The sequence below is a fragment of the Neomonachus schauinslandi genome, chromosome 1 (assembly GCF_002201575.2).
Source record: "Neomonachus schauinslandi chromosome 1, ASM220157v2, whole genome shotgun sequence".
Lineage (NCBI taxonomy): Eukaryota > Metazoa > Chordata > Mammalia > Carnivora > Phocidae > Neomonachus > Neomonachus schauinslandi.
Window position 1 is genome coordinate 65,535,320 of NC_058403.1, and position 22,664 is coordinate 65,557,983.

Here is a 22,664-nt window from a genome sequence, read left to right on the forward strand (position 1 = left end):
AAATAGAGCTACCCTATGACCCAGCAATTGCACTACTGGGTATTTACCCCAAAGACACAGATGTAGTGAAAAGAAGGGCCGTATGCACCCCAATGTTCATAGCAGCAATGTCCACAATAGCCAAACTAAATTGAATTTAAAGAAAAAAATTAAAAAATGTAGCAGTAGCTCAGAATCCCTCTTAATATGTGATACCTAAAGCCAAATACACTTCCAGAAGTGGTCTGACTAGAAGAACTAAGACCAGCCTTTCTCTAAACAATATATTTCTGTAAATACAGCCTTAGGTAACATTAGATGTTTTTGGCATCTATACCATAATATAGGCTTAGATTCCAACCAGATGGTTGCCTAAAATCTCCAGGTTTTAAGAAATCTATTGCTTATCCAAATACATCTTTGAGTTCCACTATGTGCCAGTCACCAAATTAAGTATTGGAAAAACAAAAATGAATAATATACTCTACCTGTGTGGGAGGTTACCTCACTTATCTTTACTGACTGTAAAGATCCTAGAAAGTACAGAGGCCTTGTAGAAGTTATGGTATATTGAGAAAGAACAGAAGGACAGTATTACAGGGCTGCAATAAGGTTTAAAGAGGTAAAGGATGCAGTTAGCAGAAGCTAGGGACAAGATGATGTGGGCCTTGTGACCACGGTAAGACATTTTGATGTTATTCTAAGTGAGATGTGAAACCATTGGAGGTTTAGAACATGGGAATGACATAATCTGATTCTATAGTTAGGGTAACTCTGGCTGCTGAGTGGAGAATTCTCTGTAGGCAGGAAGGAATGGAAGCAGGGATTCCAATTAGAAGACTTTTGTAATAGTCCAGGCAAAAAACAATTGTGACTTGGACAAGGTTGTAGCAGTGGGAGTAGGAAGTAGGGGGTAGGAAGAAATGGTTTGACCTGGAATTGAATTTTAAGTAGGACTGACATGATTTGAGTATGGTTTGCATATATGGTTTAAAAGAAAGAAATCAATGTTGACTCTTAGCTTTGGGGTCTTGAGTAATGAGGATGAATGATGGTGCAATTTGGGGGGAGTAGGAAAACTAGGGTTAAGAGTACTTGTGGGGCATAAAGTAACTAAGAATTTTGTTTTGTGTATGTTGAAATTCAGATGCCAATTTGGTGTCCAGTTGGAGATGTTGAGCTGGCAGTTTCATGAATCTGAAGTTTAGTTAAGAGGCTGGAGCTGGAAATATAAACTTGAGAGTCATCAGTATATAAATGGTATTTAAAGGAATGAGATTTGATGCGATATCCCAGGAAGTGAATGTATACAGGGAAGAGGTTCAAGGACTAGTACTGGGATTTTCCAATATTAGAGGTCAAGAGGTATAGGAGTCTGGACTTAAGTTATATTACAAAGCTATAGTAATCAAAACAGGATGGTACTGGCCAAAAATAGATACATAGATCAGTGGAACAGAATAGAAAATCCAGAAATAACAACTATATGGTCAATTAATCTTCAACAAAGCAGGAAAGAAAATCCAATGGGAAAAAGAGAGTCTTTTCAACCAATGGTGTTGGGAAAACTGGACAGCAACATGCAAAAGAATGAAACTAGACCACTATATTACACCATACACAAAAATAAATTCAAAAATGAATTGAAGACCTAAATGTGGCACCTAAAACTAAAAATCTTAAAAAAGAGCACAGGCAGTAATTTCTCTGACATTGGCCATAGCAACTTTTTCTAGATAGGTCTCCTGAGGCAAGGGAAACAAAAGCAAAAATAAACTATTGGGACTTCATCAAAATACAGAGCTTCTGCACAGCAAAGGAAGCAGTCAACAAAACTAAAAGGCAACCTGTGGAATAGGAGAAGATATTTGCAAATGGCATAGCTGATAAATGGTTAGTATCCAAAATGTATAAAGAATTTATAAAATTCAGGGCGCCTGGGTGGCTCAGTCGTTAAGCGTCTGCCTTCGGCTCAGGTCATGATCCCAGGGTCCTGGGATCGAGTCCCACATCGGGCTCCCTGCTCTGTGGGAAGCCTGCTTCTCCCTCTCCCACTCCCCCTGCTTGTGTTCCTGCTCTCGCTCTCTCTCTCTCTGTCAAATAAATAAATAAAATCTTAAAAAAAAAAAAAGAATTTATAAAATTCAACACCCCAAAAAACAAATAATCCTATAAAAATGGGCAGAAGACATAAACAGACATTTCTCCAAAGAAGACATACAGATGGCCAACAGACACATGAAAAGATACTCAACATCACTCATTAACAAGGAAATATAAAACAAAACTACAGAGATATCATCTCACACCAGTCAGAATGGCCAAAATTAACAAGACAGGAAACAACAGGTGTTGACGAGGATGCAGAGAAAGGGGAACCCTCTTACACTGTTGGTAGGAATGCAAACTGGTGCAGCCACTCTGGAAAATAGTATGGAGGTTCCTCAAAAAGGTAGAAATAGAACTATGCTATGATCCAGCAATTGCATTACTAGGTATTTACTCAAAGGATAGAAATACTAATTCAAAGGGACACATGCACCCCGATGTTTATGGCAGCATTATTGATGATAGTCAAATTGTGCAAAGAGCCCAAATAGTCAGTGACTGATGAAGGGCTAAAGAAGATAGTATATATACTAATGGAATATTACTCAGGCATCAAAAAGAATGAAATCTTGCCATTTGCAACAATGTGGATAGAGCTAGCGAGTATAACACTAAGTGAAATAAATCAGTCAGAGAAAGACAAATACCATATGATTTCATTTGTATATGAAATTTAAGAAATGAAACAAACACAGAGGAAAAAGGAAAACCAAGAAAAAGACTCTTAACTATAGAGAACAAACTGATGGTTACTGGAGGGGAGGTGGGTAGGGGGATGGGTTAAATAGGTGATGGATTAAGGAGAGCACTTGTGATGAGCACCAGTGTTGTATGTAAGTGCTGAATCACTAAATTCTACATGGGAAACTAAATTTATACTGTATGTTAACTGGAAATTAAATAAAAACTTGAAAAGAAAAAAACACATACATTTAGAGACACATAAAAAAATAAAAACAAAAAACAAAAAAACCCACTTCATTGCTCTCTATTCACTCCAAAGATAAACTTCTAATTCCTCAACAAGGCCATCTGACCTGGCCCTTATTATAGAGTTTATTATAATAGCAGATGGCTCCTGCTATGATTGTTGATTTGTCTACTTCTATTATACCTATCTGGGCTCATCCCTGCCACTGGCTCTTGTCAAGTTGCATACTCCCACCCTCAACAGAGATCCACTAAGATTTTAATCAGGATTTTATTGCATTTATAGATCAGTTGAGGGAGAGATGGCATATTTACCATACTGAGTCTTCCAAACTTTGAATCTCTCTCTTTTTTTTTAATGTCCTTCCTCTACTTTCTTTGTATTTAATTTGCTTTTCCCTTTCTAATTTCTTGAGATGGAGACTTAGATCATTTATTCTCATTCTCTCTTCATTTTATAATTTGTGTATTTAGGATAGTAATGTTTTTTTAACTTCATTAACTTCCTCTAATTACAACTTGAGCTGCAACCCATTAGTTTTGTTTTTTGTTTTGCTTCTATCCTGTACCTCTCCATTTTCGTCATATTTGTCCTTTAAAATCCCATTCAAATGTTACTACTTGTATGAGGTCTTCTCCGATACACCACTGAGATACCATGATTGTTGCAACCTCTCAGGCTCAGCAGTGGTCTATTTGTTATTTGGTGGAAGACATTCTCATCATTTCCTATCTCATAGCACAGGTATGTTGTATTGTTTTATTTCCTCTGCTCACCTGCAGGATCCTCTTAGTTTTTATATGTTGTATTTTCATTATAATCAAGTTTAAAATATTTTTAAATTTCCTTTGTGATTTCTTCCTTGACCTATAGGTTGTTTATGAATGTATCACTTAATTTTAAAGCATTTGAAGATAGTCTATGTTACCCTTTTGTCATTAATGTCTACTTTAATCCCACTGTGGTCAGAGAATATATTTATAATAAATGAAATCCTACAAAACTTGTTGAGGCTTGTTCTATAAGCCAGCATGTAGTCCAGGTCAATTTTGGTAAATAGTGCATGCACACTTTAAAAAATATGCATTCTGTCATTGTCAGAGGCAATGTTCCTTATTTGTCACAGCAAATGGCTCCTGCTATGATTGTAGATTTGTCTACTTCTGTCTAATTTTGCTTTATATATTTTGAAACTATGTTGTGGGTGCATATAGACTTAAAAGTTTTATATCATCTGTGGTGAATTGATTTTATTATCATTATGTCATGTCCCTCTTTATCTCTACTAAAGCTTATTGCCTTAAAATCTACTGTATTGAATATTAATATAACTAAATCTGTTTTCTTTTAGTTAATATTTGCATGGGATAAATTTTTTCTATCTTTTTACTTTCCATCTTTCTTTGGTTTTACCCTTAAGGTATGTCCCTTATAGGCACCATATGTTTAAAAAAATCCAGTGCAAGTCTTCCAATTGGAATTTTTAGTCTGTTTATATTTAATACAATCATTGGTATATTTAAGTTTCATCTACCATCTTTTTTTCTATTTTTTCTATTTTCTATTCAACTATCCTATACTATATCTCTTTTGCTTTCCTTTTCTGCTTTCTTTTTAATCGACTATTTTTGTTCCATTTTCCCCACTATTAGCTTTTACTGGTTATACATTCTTTTATTTTTTTTTATCTAGTGATTATCTTTGGGATCATTACATATACCCTGGGCTTCTTACAGTAAATATACATGATTAATGTAACCACTACCATGGCAGTTCTTTTATTTTAGAACACTGTAATTTCATTTGCTCTCTTCTACCTTTTGTGTTATTGTTTTTATGAATTTTAATTCTATGTACATGTTGGATCCCACAAGATAATATTATTGTTTGATACACTCAATATTCATTTAGATTTATTTACATATTTACTCTTTCTGTTTTCATTCCTTCCTTCATTTCCATGCTTTTATTTGGGATCATTTCCCTTCTTCCTGAAGAACTCTCTTCAGTTGCTCTTTAGTGCAACTCTTCTGGGAATGTATTCTCAGTTTTTGCTAATTGAAAAAAAAATTCTCCTCTATTTTTGAAGAATATTTTTGCTGTTGTGTTTTGAGGGTTCACATTTCTAGATTAGTGGTGATTTTCTTTCACATCTTACATTCTGGCTTCCATTATTCTGTTAAAAAGTCAGCACCAAATCAATTAAGAATTGAAGGGAATATTTTCCCCCCTCTGGCTGCTATAAATTTTTTACTTCGGTTTTTATTAGTGTTACTGTGATGTGCCATGATGTGATTTTCTTTATATTCATCCTGCTTGGAGTTTGCAGGGCTTCCTGAATTCGTGACTTAATGTCTTTCATCAGTTTTGAAAAAAAAAAAATAGCCATTATCTCTTCAAATATTGCCTCTGTCCTATTATCTATCTATTTCTCTGTCTCTCTGTCTTTGTGTCTGTTTCTGTCTCTTTCTCTCCCTCTCTCCTCGTCCCATTCCCTCTTCTTCTTCTTCCTGTCTCTTTTTCTCCCCTTCTGGGACTCTAATTACTTGAAACTAGAATATTTCATGCTATTCTTGTTTCTTCTGTTATTTTCTATATTTTGACATTCTTTTTCCTCTCTGTGATGAGAGCTACTACTGAAGGAAACTGACCTGACTTGGAGCACCTCAGAAAAGTTCTATGCCTTGGCATTGTTGAAAAAAACATCAACCAGCGCAATATGGTCAAGATCAGCATTACAGCTGCCTAGGACCACACTACAGGCTGAGGCAACAAGAGATCAGCAAAATATTTAAAAGGAGAGCTGGGGAACAAGAGAGCCATAGGGAGCTTTCAGAATGCCCATTCCATTGTTTATTCTTTCCCAAATTCTCAAGCCTCATTCTGTTATCATTTCCTTTCTGTTTAGAGAATTTCCTTTAGCCATTCTTACTGGTAGGTCTGCTGGTGACAAATATTCTTAGTTTTCTTCTTTTGAGAATGCCTTTATTTTCCCTTCGTTCCTGAAGTATATTTTTCCTAGATATAGAAATAGGGTTAACAGTTCTTCTCTTTCAGCACTTGGAAACTGTTGTGCCAGTTCCTTTTGGCCTCCATAGTTCCAGATAAAAATTTTCTGTCTAGGACATGGGGATTGTCCTGGGCAGAATCACTTTGTATAGTCAATAAATGGTTTAATACATCAAAAAAAATTGCTGCCATTTGAACCATTTTTCTGTTATAGACAGTGCATAATTTCTTTGTAACTGCTTTCAAGATTTTTATTCATTTCTGGTTTTTTTTGATGTTTGATTATGATGTGCTGTGGTTCGGATTTTTTTCCTTTTGGTTTCTTCTTTTTGTGGTTTCTAACCTTTCTGTCACCAAATTTGGAAATTTTACAGCCTTTGTATATTTCTTTGAATGTTTTTCCAGTCTCATTCTCTTTCTCTTGTGTTTCTGGGACTCTGATGGCATGAATGTTAGTTATTTTGTTATTGTGCCGCAGGCCTCTGATGCTCTGTTCATTTGTTGTTATTCAAATTGTATAGCTTCTCTTAATCTGTTCCTTTATTAATCTTTTTTCCTCTGTCATCTCTAATCTACTATTGAGCACATCCAGTGAGTTTTCTTTCATTTATTATAATTTTCAGTTTTACAATTTCTCTTTGGTTCTTTTTTTTTTTTTTAAGATTTTATTTATTTATTTGACAGAGAGAGACACAGCGAGAGAGGGAACACAAGCAGGGGGAGTGGGAGAGGGAGAAGCAGGCTTCCCGCGGAGCAGGGAGCCCGATGTGGGACCCGATCCCAGGACTCTGGAATCATGACCTGAGCCGAAGGCAGACACTTAACAACTGAGCCATCCAGGCGCCCCTCTTTGGTTCTTTTTTCATAGCTTTATTTCTTTGCTAAGACTTTCTAGTTTTTTTTTCATTTGTCTCAAGAGCATAATTGCTAGTTGAAACATTTTTATGATTGCTGCCTTACAGTCCTTGTCAGATAATTCCAACATCTGAGTCATCCCGCTGACATCTGCTAATTGTCTTTTTTCACTCAAGTTGTAATTGGTTGAGGAATGAAAGTTCAACTTCCTGCTCAGTTCCACAGACACTATAGTGGAGGAGACAGTTTTTCCATTAGTGTTTGGCTGAAGTAGGGTGGGTATTGTCAAAATGTTTCATGTTCTGCTACATTGTTCTTTTTCCAGTTCTTTGGCGAGGGGGGACAGCCGGTATGGAGTACATTTTTGGCTGCACCTGTTGGTAGTTTCAGCTAAAGGCTTCTCCACGCCCCTGTACCAGATATATAGAAAATAAAAAGAAACCCAGGGAATTACCAAGTCAAATCAGGAGCAAGAGTCCTGAATGGCCAAAAAAAAAAAAAAAAAAGAAAGTTACAAAATTGCACTAATGTTTATTAGCAAAAACCTGGCAGAATATACATGGAACTGAATTATGAGGGTACTACATCAGGGGTGGAGGAAGATAAATTTCAGTTAGGCTGGAATTATTATATAGGTGCACTTACCAGAGACTCTGGAATCAATGTACTATCACATACAGTTGACAAAGTTCTAATTACTTTCTCTTTTTGTTGTTTGTAGACTGAAAATTGGATTCACTTCTGGCTTTGCTGAGTTGAGATGCCAGAAATCCTCTGTAGAGGAAGGAATTAAAAGATCTATTAGAGAGTGGGGCACCTGGATGGCTCAGTTAGTTGGGCATCTGACTCTTAGTTTCAGCTCAGGTCGTGGTCTCAGGGTCATGGGATTGAGCTCTGCACCAGGCTCCTGGGCAGTGGCAGTACTGGAGATTCTCTCCCTCTTCATCGGCCCCTTCCCCCCTCTCTCTCACATGCTCTGTCTCTCTCTGTCTCCCTCTCTATCTCTGAGATAAATGAATGAATCTTTAAAAGAAAAAAAGATTTAGGGAGATAACAGCATAGAGTGGATCTGTCATGTATTACCTACTCAGCCATCCCAGCCCTGAGGACATGCCTGTCACAAATAACATGGAGAAATGCATTAATGAAGGTAGTACCAACATATTTGAAAAGCACCGTAGTGGCTGTCTTCTGTAGGTCAGAGACGAAGGTGGCAAATACCGATATTGAAATGGGTTCTATGATTTCAGTAAGGTATATGATATCTCAGGGTGGCATAGACTAGTAAGTAGCACGAAATTATCAGAAACAACTTGGGCTGGTTACTTTAGTAGACAGAAGAGCTGGTGGGGCAATTATAATGGTTTGACTCACAGGGATATTTGGAGTTAAATAAATGATCATAGGGTCCCCAGTGCTGAAATAGGAAGGTCATCATGTTTACCTAGGTAAAGAAAACTCGATGGAGTAAAGGCCCTTTGGTGAGCATTTATATAGGACACAAACATTCTAATACTCTGAATTCATTCTGAGAGATCCCTTCACATACCTTTTTCTCCAGACCAACTTGTTACCAATTTTCATATCATTCCTTTCATGTCCCTGACTGTGCTGTCAAATCATTAGCCTCTATCCATGTATTACTATAGAGCTGCTCCTTAGGCCAGCTTTCATTTGGGCCAAATGGGCAATGAGATGTCATGTTTAGGATTCTGCCCACTGAATGGAATTACCTTTCCTTTTTTGCAGGGTCACGAACTTGGTGGGGCTGCTGCATTGCAGAAGTCATCACCAACTGTCATACAAAACCATCTACAAAATAGGATCAGATTTCTTCTGGCCATAGAGAGCACTGCATGTGGCTTAAGCCAAGAATGAGAGCAGGATGGCAGTGCAATGGGAATAGACACACCAGGATTAAGAGCCATCTGCTCATCCAATTTACACTTGCTCAAGCTGAGTCCCAAATATAGCACATGATAAAGGAGTATTGCTTGACATGACTGATTCTATGGCTTGGTAGATAAAACATTCAATTCATGTGGGGCAACTGGTGTTCCATAGTCAAATGAGTATTCCGTCTCTACCACAGCCCAGTAGCAAGCCAAGAACTATATCTCAAAATGAAGATAATTACTATTTAAAACAGGCATGATTTTGCTCCAAAACCCTAAGGCTGAACCTCCTCTCAGAGCTTCCAGAGTCCATAGCACATTTGATCATGGATATTTTAAAAACCACTGGGCTCACTGGTCATAAAGAGGGTGACCATATAATCTATCATCCAAACGAGGACAGTCTTGAAAGTGAAAGTAGGCACTAGTAATAAATACACTGGGACAATAGGCATAAATTAAAACTATCCTGAGATATAATGTCATGCAGTCATAGCAGCCAAGTGATTAATTTGTTTGCTTTGCATCCTTGACCAGCCAGAGTGCACACTGAAAGGAATTCAGGAAATTTTGACAGAGAGCTCTCAATTCTAAAATATCCTGGATTGGTGGATTAGGTCATTGAATTTCAAGGTAAGATATCTTCAAGTATCCAGGCAGAAAAAAAGTAAATATTTAGTCAGTTCTCAAACATTAGTATGCATGAGAAACATCTCATAGTTTGTTAAAACAGTCCTGGACTCTATACCCAAAGTTCCTAATTCAGTAGCCATAAAATGGGGTCTGATAATTTGCATTTTAACAAATTTCCATGTGATGTTGATGCTGCTGATCCGGCACCATATTTTAAGAGCCATTGATCTACAGAGAAGAGAAAAAATATCCCCACAGACCGTCTTCAGTCTTTTCCACATCAGAATTCAATACCAAAATATAATGGGGCAACTGCTACAATATTCTAAAGAAAAATTAGACCAAGATGTGGTTGAAATTGTAGGGACCTGACAGCTTTCATAAACATGAACAAACAAGTAAAATTGCCTTTATGAGAACCTCTTGCAAAAGCTATGCAATGATGAAGTCCTGATAAGAAAAGATGAATAAAAATAACGGGAATGGAGAAGTTGCATTAAATATAAAACCAATACTAATTATGAGAATTATGATTGTAAAATAAATGTTACAACTGATAAAATATACATTTATGTAAACAAACTAACATATCTATAAGAAATAAAATATGTAAATTTGAGGTTCCTTTTTTTTTTTTAAGATTTTATTTATTTATTTGACAGAGAGAGACACAGTGACAGAGGGAACACAAGCAGGGGGAATGGGAGAGGGAGAAGCAGGCTTCCTGCCGAGCAGGGAGCCCAAAGCGGGGCTTGATCCCAGGACTCTGGGATCATAACCTGAGCTGAAGGCAGACGCTTAACGACTGAGCCACCCAGGCGCCCCTTGAGTTTCTTTTTTTTAAGATTTTATTTATTAGAGAGCTTGAGCAGTGTGTGGGGGGGGGTGCTGACTAGTTCATATCTTGTAGTTGAACTTAAAATGAACTCTCTCCTCCATGATATTGAGACAGGAACTGCTTTTGATTTTTAAGATGCCTGTATCTTTGTATCCTTTTTGTAGAAGTTGAAAAATAACCTTGAATAAAAATTATATCTTCTTTGGGTTTTTAAAAATAAATAAAACTGGGAACTATGTTACTTTGACAAAAAAACTAAATCAAGAGTTGAGCAGAGATTACAGGGAATGTGAGAATGGCTAGCATTTGAAACCTGGGGTTTTAAAACACAATGACTCCAACTACTCAACATTTTCCTTTGTCTTTTTTCATAATACAGGAGGGCTCTTTTCAAAAATAAGATCTCTTCAAGTGAAATATTTGAAGTTTAACGATTCTTCCAGTTTTGCTTCAATTTCCCTTTTTCTGATAGAAAAGAAAAAATTTTTAAATTAAAACTAGCATTCATATGAACACATTTTAAAAGGATTTTTTATCACTCATTATATATCAGAGAACACATTTTGTAATGATGTTTGACCTACTATACTTAAGATTTTTATTAAGGTATAGTATATATCATAGAATTCATCATAGAATTCACCCATTATAGGCAATACAGTTTCATGATTTTTAGTAAGTTTACAAAGTTGTGCAACCATCACCATAATCCAATTTTAGAACATTTCCATCACCCCAAAAAGAAACCTCTTGTCCATATGCAGTCAATTCCTGTTCCAACCCCAGTCCTAGGCAACCACTAACTTACTTACTGTCTATATAGATTTGCCTTTTCTGGACATCTCATATAAATGGAATCATATGATTTGTAGTCTTTTGTATCTGGCTTCTTTCACTTAGCATAATATTTTTGAAGTTCAAACATGTAATATGTATCAGTACTCTGTTTTTCTCTATTACTGAATAGAATTCCATTGTATGGCTATACCACATTTTGTTCATCTGTTCACCAGTTGATGGAAATTTCTACTTTTTTTGTTATAAATAAGGCTCCTATGAACATTCATATATGTTTTTATGTAGATGATTTCCCTTGGGTAATAACAAGAAGTGGAATTTCTGTGTTGTATGGTAAATTTATGTCTAATATACATTTTTTAATTGCCAAAAGGCTTTCAAAGCAGCCACATCCTTTCACATTTCCATCAGCAACTATAAAGATTTCCATTTCTCCACATCTATACTACCACTTACTATTGCCTGTCTCTTTTATTATCGTCATTCTAGTGGGTTTGAAGTGGTGTCTCATTGTGGTTTTAATTTGTATTTTCCTTTTTTTTTTTTTTTAAGATTTTATTTATTTATTTGACAGAGAGAGACATAGCGAGAGAGGGAATACAAGCAGGGGGAGTGGGAGAGGGAGAAGCAGGCTTCCCGCGGAGCAGGGAGCCTGATTCAGGGCTCGATCCCAGGACCCTGGGATCATGACCTGAGCTGGAGGCAGACACCAAACGACTGAGCCACCAGGCGCCCCTTAATTTGTATTTTCCTAATGACAATAATATTATATAGAACATCTCTTCATGTGTTCATTAGCCATCTTTATGTTTTCCTTTGTGAAATCTCTATTCAAATCTTGTCTATTTTTGAAAAATGTTGTTTTTCTTATTGAGTTGTATGATTTCTTTATAGATTATGGTTAGAAGTATTTTTATCAAGGATTTGTGAGTATATTCTCTAAGTTTGTGGTTTGTATGTCTGTTTCCTTAATGGTGTCTTTTGAAGTCAAAATTAAATTTTGATGAAGTCTAATTTATATATTTTTTAAGGATTATGCTATTGGTGTCAGATCTAAGAACTCTTTACTTAATCCAAGGACACAAAGGTTTTCTTCTTTTTCTCTAAATGTTTTACAGTTTTAACTCTTACATTTAGACTATTATCCATTTTGAATTGCTTATGTATGAAGGGTCTAAGTCCATCTTTTTACATGTAGCTATCCAAATGACCTAGCACCATTTGTAGAAAAGACAATCCTTCCCTCACTGTGGCCCAAACAGCTTTGTAAAAAGTAAAAAATCAATTTACCATAAATGTAAAGATTTATTTCTGGACTCTCAGCTCTGTTCCACTGATCAATATGTCTATACTATGTCAGTACCACACTCTCTTAACTACTATAGCTTTATAGTACATTTTAAAATTGGAAGGTATAAGCCCTCCAATTTTGTCTTCCAAGATTGTTTTTACTATGCTGGGAACCAGGATTACGTTTCTGGACCAACTCCCACTTGTTCATGGTGTATAATTATTTTTATGTATTAAAATATTTGGTAATATTCTGTTAAGGATTTTTGCATCTAAGTTCAGGAGGGGTGTTTGTTCATAGTTTTCTTTTTTTGTAATGACTTTTGCAATGGCTTTGCACTGTCCTCCTTAAATGAACGGGGAGTATTTCCTCCTCTTCTGGAAGGGATTGTGTAAAGTTAGTGTTAATTATACCTCTAAAGTTGTGCTACAATTCTCCAGTGAGACTATCTGGGTCTGGAGATTTCATTTCAGAGAGCTTTTAATTAAAAATCCAATTTCCTGAGGTGGCAGCGCTTGTGGTGACTGAGCGGAGCCCAGGGACAGGATGTTGGTGTTGGTATTAGGAGACCCGCACATCCCATATTAGTTTGCCAGCTAAAAAAACTCCTGATGCTAGGAAAGATTCAGCACATTCTCTGTACTGGAAACCTTTGCACCAAAGACAGTTATGACTATCTCAAGACTCTGGCCTGTGATACTCATATTGTAAGAGGAGACTTTGACGAGAATCTGAATTATCTAGAACAAAAAGTTGTAACTGTTGGGCAGTTCAAAATCGGTTTGATCCATGGGCATCAAGTTATTCCATCTTGATTTATTTATAACACTTTTTTTTTTAGAAACTTTATTTTTTATTGTTATGTTTAGTTAGGCAACATATAGTACATGATTAGTTTTTGATGTAGTGTTCAACAATTCATTAGTTGCGTATAAAACCCAGTGCTCATCACAACACATGCTCTCCTTAATACCCGTCACCCAGTTACCCCATTCCCCCACCCCCTTCCCTTCTGTAACCCTCAGTTTGTTTCCTGGAGTCCAGAGTCTCTCATGGTTTGTCTCCCTCTCTAACTTCTTCCCATTCAGTTTTCCCTCCTTTCCCCTATGGTCCTCCGCGCTATTCCTTATATTCCACATATGATTGAAACCATATGATAATTGTCTTTCTCTGCTTATTTCACTTAGCATAATCCCCTCCAGTTCCATCCATGTTGATGCAAATGGTAGGTATTCGTCCTTTCTGATGGCTAATACTTTTGAGTTTGTCTCTCTCTATAATTTTTGTTGTGGTTGCTGTGGGAGCTACTTATAACGATGTACTGGTATTTACATTTATCACTTTAGATGAAGTATAGAAACTTCACTTCCATTTAGGTCTCTTTACCTTTCCCACCTTTAAATATCATTGTTTTAGTATTAGTATTATAATTTTTGTTTCAATAGTCAATATGATTTATAAAACTCATAAGGAAATGAACTGTCTATTGTATGGACTCATATTTCCATTCTTTCTATTGTTTCTTCTTGAGTCCTAATGCTGTAAGTTTCCTTTTGTCATTTCCTTTGTTTGAAGAACTTCAGTCTTTTCAGGATATGTCTGCTAGTCACAGAATCTCAACTTTCACTCATCTATGAATGTTTTTATTTTCCCTTCATTCCTAAAAAATAGCTTTTCCAGATAATTATGGTTAAGAGTTATTTTCTTTCAGCACTTAAAAAACATTTTGTCATTTCCTTCTTCATGGTTTTACATAAGAAATCCACTTAAATTAGTGTTTCCTTGCAGAGAATGCCTTGTTATCTCTGGCTGCTTTCAGGAGTTTTTGTCCTTTTTTAAAAGTTTAATTATGATGTATCTTGGCATGGATCCTTTAGGTTTATCCTGTTTGGGTTCATTCAACTTTTAGGTTCATTCAATCTCTAGGTTTGTGTCTTTCATCAAATACAGGCGGTTCCCAGCCATTATTTCTTCAAATACTCATTCATACCCACTTTTCTCCTCTACTTTCTGGGACTCCAATAATATTAGATATTTTGTTATAGTCTCACAGGTCCCTGAGACTCTGTTCATTTTTTCCAGTTTATTTTCTATTGTTCAAGTTGAGTGAATTCTGTTGTTCTGTCCTCATGTTCAACTGATTCTATCCTCCCATTTCCACTCTACTGTTGAGCCCATCTAGTGAGTTTTTAATTTCTGTTGTATTTTTCAGTTTTATAATTTCCTTTCCTTTTTTGCATAACTTCTATTTCTTTTTTGAGATTTTCTATTTTTTAAGAGAATTTGTAATTGTTGTAGTATTTTTATAATGTCTGTCTTCAAATTCTTATCAGACAGTTCCAACATCTGATTCATATCAGGTTGGCATCAGGTGATTTCATTTTTCATTCAAGTTGTGATTTTCTTGGTTCTTGGTTTGTATCCTGGTCCTTTTGTCTATTATGTTAGGATACTTTGGGTCCTATTTTAATATTTTATTTTACAGGAAGTTACTCTGTTAGGTTCAACATACAAGTTTTAGCCTATTTTTGCAGGCCATGATTCCAATGGTAGTTTAATTTTCAGAACGTTTGTGATGTTATGCTGGTCTGCTTGGTGTATTTGGTGCTAGTGGGGCTCACTCTGGTCTCTGTCGGTGCTGCCTGAGGGGTTAGAAGGGATTTTCTCTGACTGGGTTGCCAGATATCACTTGGTGAGGGAGGGGTGTGTAGAAATCTTTCTCTTGGTGTTCCCCTGCTACCCTAATCTGGGCCAGGGAGGAGAGCATCAGTTTCATGGAGACAAAGTGGCTTCCAGGCCCAGGCTGCTAGCTGTGACAGGTCCTTTTTCCTGGTTCCATAGTCAGACCTACTATCTCTGGGCAGGGGAGGAGAGTCTCTGGCCCTTGGGAACAAAGAGCTTTCTCAGCTGGGTTACTTGCTTTACCTGAGTCTCTCTTATTGGTTCTTCTTACTCACCACAGTATCTCTCCATGGAAGAGTCTCTGGCCCAGCAGGGAAGGAACGTACTTCCCCCGGTCACTTATTTTTGGCAGGGCTCCTAGACGGTCCCCATTGCCTGAGGTGGTCAGAGGGACTCCCACTAAATCCAGGGGAAAGAATGAGCTATTACCTTCTCTTGCTAGGTGGGAAGTTGGAAAATGTCAGCTCTGGGTGGCTTTTTTTTTGGTTGGGGGATTCAAGACACCCTGCCTCTGTGTTATTCCTCATGCCCTGAGGCCCCAAACCACCTTGCCTTCTTCTTAGCATTCTTTAGAGTTCTCCTTTGCCTGTTTCTTGTGCCATTTCCAGGGTTTATAAAGTTATGCTTAGTGGGAAGGAGCAAGGAAAAGGTCTATGCCATCTTGTCCAGACCAGAAGACCCTCACTACTCAATTTTATGTCTTATCTGTTAAAATGTTTTATTTTTGTTTCTGTTTTGCTATTTTAGACCCAGTTACATTACAGACATCAAAAATCTGAAAGAAATCTTTGCCTGATGCACACATTTAACCTATTTTCTCCAGATGTAGTTAATGAGACTGGGGGAAAAAAATGAATGTGTCAACACAACAGGATCTAAATTGAGCTTAAGGCCATATACATAAAGATACTGTTGAGGAACACACACAAACCCCTCCTTTCAGACCATCTCCTAACAATCTGCTCAAGAACCATCTCTACATCAAGCAGAAATGGATTCATGAAACCATCAAAGGGACTGGGGAAAATGGCAGGGAGTGGTAGAGCTTACTGTAGAGAGGGCATAGCCCTCTCCTCCTGGTGTTCTCTGAGTGGCCAAACCTACCTAGATGCTTCTGCTTGGGAAATCTCAACTCTACAAGGCTGAGTGGTGCCATGAAAAAGGTGACTCCAAACTATCCAAGTTAGCCTGGCTCTTCTCTGAGCTTTAGTAGGGAAGAAAACTCAGTTCAGTCAAGTGCACCAAAGTAAATATTTATTTGGGACAGAATCCTTAAACCAGTACATTTCCTTTCTAATTTATTTACATACTGTGTTGTTCTCAAGAAGCATTTAAAGTGATTTTAATGGATACATAATATATAAGGATATATAAATTAGATGTAGGCAAAAAAAAAAAAAAGAGCAAGAAGAAAACAAGGGACAGGCATAAGTTTGGTGCAAAACTGCTTCTTAGTGATTTTCTACACTTGCATAAATAACCTATGAGAGAGTACATTGCTGGACTATTTCCTGTGCCGTCTCTGACTTGACCCTCAGGAGCACTCAGGACTGGGAATGGGTGCAGCAAGGTGGACTCCTAAAATGGAGATATGCTATAGAGATAGAGACAAGTTCCCATGGAAGTTTCCACATTCAATAAATTTCCTGCACCTGAAACATGTTTGATTTCTTCTTAAAGATTCCTGAGTTCTCACTTTGAGAATGGCCATAGTTCTGAGCTCTGTCACCTAGTTGAAGACTCAGGCTACTAAGTTCCTGAGAGGTCACATACCAGTTAGGGTCCATTACAAGTCAGATACTCTAAATGTATAGAGTGTGAGCCAAGGCTAACATGACAGTCATTAAGTCCTCCAACTCTTGTTTTTAATATTTTTCTATTTTGTTCTCAGAATCTAAGCCAAAACTGTAAGATAGGGACTTGCAGTGTCCCTCCCAAGTCAGCTGGAAATCTGGGAGATGCTGATGATGCAAGGGAGCTGAGAAGTAGCCAAAGAAGTAGTGCTGTACCCGGTGGCTAAATGACCACACTCCTTCCACTATGGGAGCTGCCTCTCTCCTGGGGGATAGAACACAAAAGAATCCGGTCAGCTGGGATCTATTGTCTATGCATACAACATACAAGGTGCACTTGATTTGGATGCAAATCCTAGGTAAGTGGTGGATGCTGGGGCAGCATAACTGAATCTAAAAAATACTTCTTGACTCCTCATGAAGCCAGTCCCTTCCCCAGGCTTAGGCTTCTCTTCTTTCATATAGAGCCTCCCTCAAATACCTTTAATGTTTGAAAATTTCTTACAGTCTCATTCACTTTGCCACCTGCTGATTTTAACACCTTCGAGTCTCCCTTAGACTGAAAAAAAGTACCCTGTCCATTCATCAGCCCATCTCCCTACCATTTGTTCATGAAGACATGGCCCAGTTCTTCTTTTCCTATTCATAGTCTCCTGAACCATTCCTTCTCAGCCCTTTTCTAAAAAGTTGAGCTTCATACCTTAGTATTTCTCTCAAGTTATTTTTCAAAGATCATTATCTCTTTCTGACCAAACTCAGTGCCTTTTCTTCAGAAGTTAGTACACTTGATCTTTTGGCTTTTTCAACTTGTTCTGTCAGGACAAGGACTGTCTACATTTCTCATATTTCTCTAACTATGTATTGTAGGGGATCATTTCTATCTAAGTTTTGAATATCTATAGCTGTAGTCCATGAATGTGACCTTTCTTATCCTATTTGAAATGCCAAAACAAGGTATCTGTCCCAAACATACTGTTAAATGCATTGTATATGTATATACATTCATGTTACTATAAAAAAAATGTGTTTATCAGGAAAGTAAGTTTTAGGGGGCATGGCTTCTAATCAAAATGCTATGGGATGAATATTCTCTGGTACAAAGGAAGGGAATGAAAGGGGACAAAAGGAACTTATGCAGGGCTTGCTGAAGAAAAACCTAGATATGATCAAGGAATAGGCATTGTATTAAAAGTAGAAGATTAAGTATACTGAGCAAAAAAAAATTTTTTTTTGTATTAAATCAAGTCAAGAAAAATGAAAAAAAAAATCTTGGATTCTCTACCAAAAGTTTGAGTTTAACTTGGAGAAGAAGGAATGCAGTAGTTTTCTCTTGTATTAGAACAGGTGGGTATAGGCCAAGTTTGCAACAAACCAGAAATGTCTTGCGAAGCCCTTTCTCGTAGGGCAAGATTGGAAAGAAAGATAACCCATTTGAAGGAGGCCAGGAACACAGGGGCAACCCAGTCTGAAACTACAGGAGTTTAAAACTTGACATTACAGTTTCTTTTATTTCTGAGGTTGTAGCCTTTGATGGAGTGAAAAAAACACCAGACCTAAGGTCAGATCTCTGCTGGAATCCTGATTCTGTAGTCAAATGGGAGATTCCTCAACATACGTCCCATTTTCTCATGGGCACTCTGCAGAGAACAGTTCCTACCTATTTTGGATGGAAGCCCTTGTTCCTCGGTAACTATTTGTTAAACATTATTCTTCAGAGACAAGGTTCCATGTAAGCCAAAAGGTTTTTTGATAAATGTATACTGCTCTGAATATTTAATAAAGTATTTTTAATAAGTATTTCATAAAAAGTTATGGCAAAGCTGTAACTGCTGAAAGCTTGATTTAAGAAAATAGTGGTAACATTTATTAACTCGAGCAAACAGACACCTTGTTATACATCATCAAAGATTGCCATCTAGTGGCCCAATTGTATTATAAGTTCTGAAGTTAACTTCAAGTTCTGAAAACTTCAGAAGTTAGGAAATTGTGTGGGAAGCATCCAGTCCCACCGAGGAGAGCAGCAAAAAGTAAGATTTTGGCCCTGGAGACTTTTGCTTCACTGAAGGCATTCAAAATTCAAACTATGAACAAAACACTGTGCCCTTCAAACCAACCAATCTAAAGCCAGCCATGGCTCTGGGTCTGTAGTCACTCAGAATATGAGTAGATAGTTGAATGTAATAAAGTGATAACTCTTTGGGAGATAAGCTTAGAGAAATCCAAATCAATGAAGGCTTTCAAAATTATCTTGAGTGAAATCTTTGCGTCTCATGAGCAACTTTACAATAGAAAATTTGGTTTGCTTGTGGTAGAATTAGTGGTGTGTACATCTTAATGATAAAGGAAGCTGTGATACTTTCAGAAAATGAGGAAGAAATCATCATTGCCCCAAATGATTCTTGTTTCTTTCAAATGAGGCAGCATGAAGTTACTGAAAGGGTAAAGGCTTGAGAGTCAGAGGGCTATCCATGCTGAAATTCTGGCTTCACTGCCTATTGGCTTTGTGACTTCGAGAATGATACCCAATCTCACTGAGCCTCACCTGTTGTTGCAAAGATTAAATAAGTAAGGTTTGGAAAAGGCTTACCCCAATGTCTGGAACATAACTGGTATTCCTTTTACCCTCTTCTCACTTACAAGAAACCACATAATTTCACTTAAAGAGAAGAAAATGAAGAAAAACCTCAAAGAAGATAGGGTTTGGATTTGGGGCCAAAAACTGCCCTTCAAATAACATTCTTTTCTGTTAAAATGAAGGTAAGAGACAGTTTAGTCCCTCTCTGACTAAAGTAGCAGCAGTTGTCCTGGCTTTAACTGGTTCCAGGTGTTCTTTCAGGATGTAATTTTCCTACTGGTAACATAGAAGAAAGAGTTGTATCCACTATAAAATGAAGATAACAGCACAAACCTCATAGGTGTTGTGAGAGTTAAATGGGATATGGCATCAATGTCCATAGTTAGGTACCAGTTAGTAAGATACTACTAAGTTCCGTTGTTACTGGTTTTTGCCTCTCTCCTGGGACATTTATTGAGGATTGCCATTATTTTAGAACTGCCTGCAGGCCTTTGCTACCTTCCTCATGAATTACTCTCTCACCAAGGCTCTATTCTAGAAAGGCTAGCACTATAGTTCCCATAAGGTGCCTGTTTCTTTGCATACTCCATGCCTGTGATTGGTTTTTAAACCAATCACAGCAGAACTTGCATTTCCAAATATCCTTGGAAGTATATGGGAGACTAAAATTCTTCCTACAATATTCTCTACTCTGGGAACTTCCCTCAGAGCCTACTACATATCCCTTTACCTCAAAGGAAGCAAAACAGAAAAGGACTTTGGTCAAATAGAGAAATAGAGTTTCATTTAAGTTGGCTCTGAAGGGAGTTCATGAATATTTTTGACTGATGGCAGCATAACTTTGCAAAGTGACATAAGGGAATACCATCGTTTCAGTATATCAATTATAAAATGGTTTTTTAAGTCACATCTTTAAAAAAAAATTTAAGGCCTAAAAGGCCTATAATCCCTCTTTGTGCCCCTTTTAGGCTAGTAAGCTATGACTGGCACCCATTAGCGCCCTGCCTGTTCCAGAACGCTAAAGTTTTGACTTGGGATATGAGGTTTTTTTGTTTTGTTTTAATCAGTTTAAGGATTCTTTCCGGGGGTCTCCCAGGACCTCATCCTTGAATACAAGGCCTTGCACACTGACTTGCAGCCCCCAAAAGTGGCACAAAAGTCCTCTGTCAGGCTGTACAGTCTAATTTAGGGTATGGAAATAGGGTTGCTAAGTAAAGGCAGGCAGCTATGACAGGAAGTAAAGCCTTAGCCACAAAACCTGCATTTAAGTCTTAGCTCCGCTACACACAGGCGCTCAATTATTCTGAGCCTCGTTCCTTCATCTGTGAAATGGGGGAACCCTGCCTCACGAGACTGTGAGGGGGGTTGGTCTGGGGATGAGAAGGCCCTTTTTTAAGCGTCAAGCATCAAGCCCTCCTCCGCCCTCTGCACGCACTGGGCCCCTTCTAGCTCTGACAAGAGGTCTCACCACGCCCACCAGGCAAGCTCAAGGAGATACCCTCATCGGTGGCCTGTGGGGTGGCCTGTGTCAGCTGGGGCTAAGCCCCGCTCTGCCCACACCCGACCCTCAGCAGGATGCCCCAGGCTCACCGAGCGCCTCTCCACACTCCCTTTCTTCCTGCCATTCTTGCCTGGCATGACATCCAGTGACCGGTAGCTGGGTGGCTTCTCCTCAGGCCAGTTTGAGGAGTATGAGCTGCGGCGGCGGTGGGTTCCCCAGCTCTGGGGCCGCCTCTCCTTCTCATCCTCCTCAGAGCTCCAGGAACTGAGGCCAGAAGGCAAGGGAGGGGAATAGCTGCGGTGCCTGCGCCGCGGGTGCCTCTGGGCATTCTCCCGGGGGCTGGGCCTGCGGGGTCGGTCTGGATAGCGGCTCCGGAGAGGTGCGTGGTCGGGCCGCCAGCGGGCCTCGCTTGATGAGGGGCCGTCACTGAGGCTGTCCCTGTCTGACCAGGGCGCGGGTGACCCGTGCAGCCGGGAGCGGTGGTGCCTTCCCCTCTGAAGTCGGTTCAGCTCCCGTCCCTCCAATGCCCAGCGCTTAGGCTCCCGGTCCTGAAGCTCCTGGTGGAAATCAGAGTAGTGGGCCTGCCTTCTCCCCTCCCTCGGATCCCAGGGTCCAGGGGGAATTGCGGTGAGCCACTCCTGGCGGGAGGAGTTGCCGGTCCTCTGTGAGGACGGCAGGTCTCTGATCAGTGGGGGCAGGTGGATGATTCTGCGCTCCACAACCTCAGAGCCCAGGGAGGACAGCATGCTGCAGGCTTGGCCAGATATGGCTTTAAGGTCAGGGGGCAGAGGCTGGGCTGGATTGAGGTTCTGCAGCTCTTTCTCCAAATACTCTAAGACACCATTGGCGATGGGAGGGTGAGCGGCGGTCTGGGTCATTGGCATCTGTGGGAGGCTGGATCGCAGGGACAAATCTGAAAAGAAACAAGGATCAGAACATGCAGAACTGCTGGCCCAAAACATGCTCCTCAGAACCAGGGCACCAAAATGCCACATTAATCAGCTTGCATCCATCCCGTCCCCATCCTCAATCACAGATACCCACTATATTGGCCATGAAGGCCCCGATATAGCCCTTGCGCCTACCCCTGCCCTCTGCCCTCTCCCACCCCAAATTTCTGGCAAGGTTTACCTCGCTGCAGCAGCGGGTTCATTGGATAAGATGAAACCTGGGAGCTCCTGTCCGCCCCCCAGTATAGGGGTTTTTCCATCATCTGAGGGCCTAAGGCCCGAGCCTGCTTCAGGTAGCGGTGGCGGGCCAGGGCTGCAGGGGAAAAAGGAGAAATGCAGACCCTCAGCCAGGACAAGCCCCACACCCTCCACTTCACTTCTCTCTGCCCAGTGGCCTTGCTAAGAGGCCAGTTTCTAACCTATCTTGCATAGGAGTCAGAGTTAAAGGAGCAGTAACCCATCAGTCATCTGGCAAGGAGCTGGGAATGTAGGCCAGGAAAGTATACCTATAATACCTGACTTCCCAGTCTTGAAAACATTGCATCATCCTGCCGTTCCCAGGTTCACCTAAGATGTAGGTAGATACATGGATATTAGTAGGCCATGAAATCTCAGGTCTCAGGCCAACAAGGCCTTCAGCCACAGGCCAAATATAGAAGATGCAGACGCAAAAGACTTCAAGGGGGCTGCCAGGGAAGCTCAGGGCTCCCTGCTCAGAGTAGAAAAAGGAAAACAAACAAAAAAGGATGTAGATGCTGAGGTCAATGGGCAGAACTACTGGTAAAGGGAAGGAGACGGAAGAACCTTCTAGCTGGTACACCAGCC

At 39.1% G+C, this 22,664-nt stretch overlaps 1 protein-coding gene across 1 annotated transcript in view; it reads right to left on the reverse strand.

Moving 5' to 3' along the window:
* Nucleotides 1–16,285: 16,285 nt before the first annotated feature.
* ILDR1 (immunoglobulin like domain containing receptor 1) overlaps nt 16,286–22,664 on the reverse strand; it is a 32,756-nt gene continuing 26,377 nt past the window's right edge. The window contains exons 6-8 of the mRNA XM_021692463.1: nt 22,021–22,152; nt 20,979–21,802; nt 16,286–17,078 (exon numbers count right to left, since the gene is read on the reverse strand). Coding sequence (XP_021548138.1) covers nt 17,037–17,078; nt 20,979–21,802; nt 22,021–22,152 — 998 coding nt within the window. The 3' untranslated portion in view covers nt 16,286–17,036. The remainder of the gene's footprint in view (nt 17,079–20,978; nt 21,803–22,020; nt 22,153–22,664) is intronic.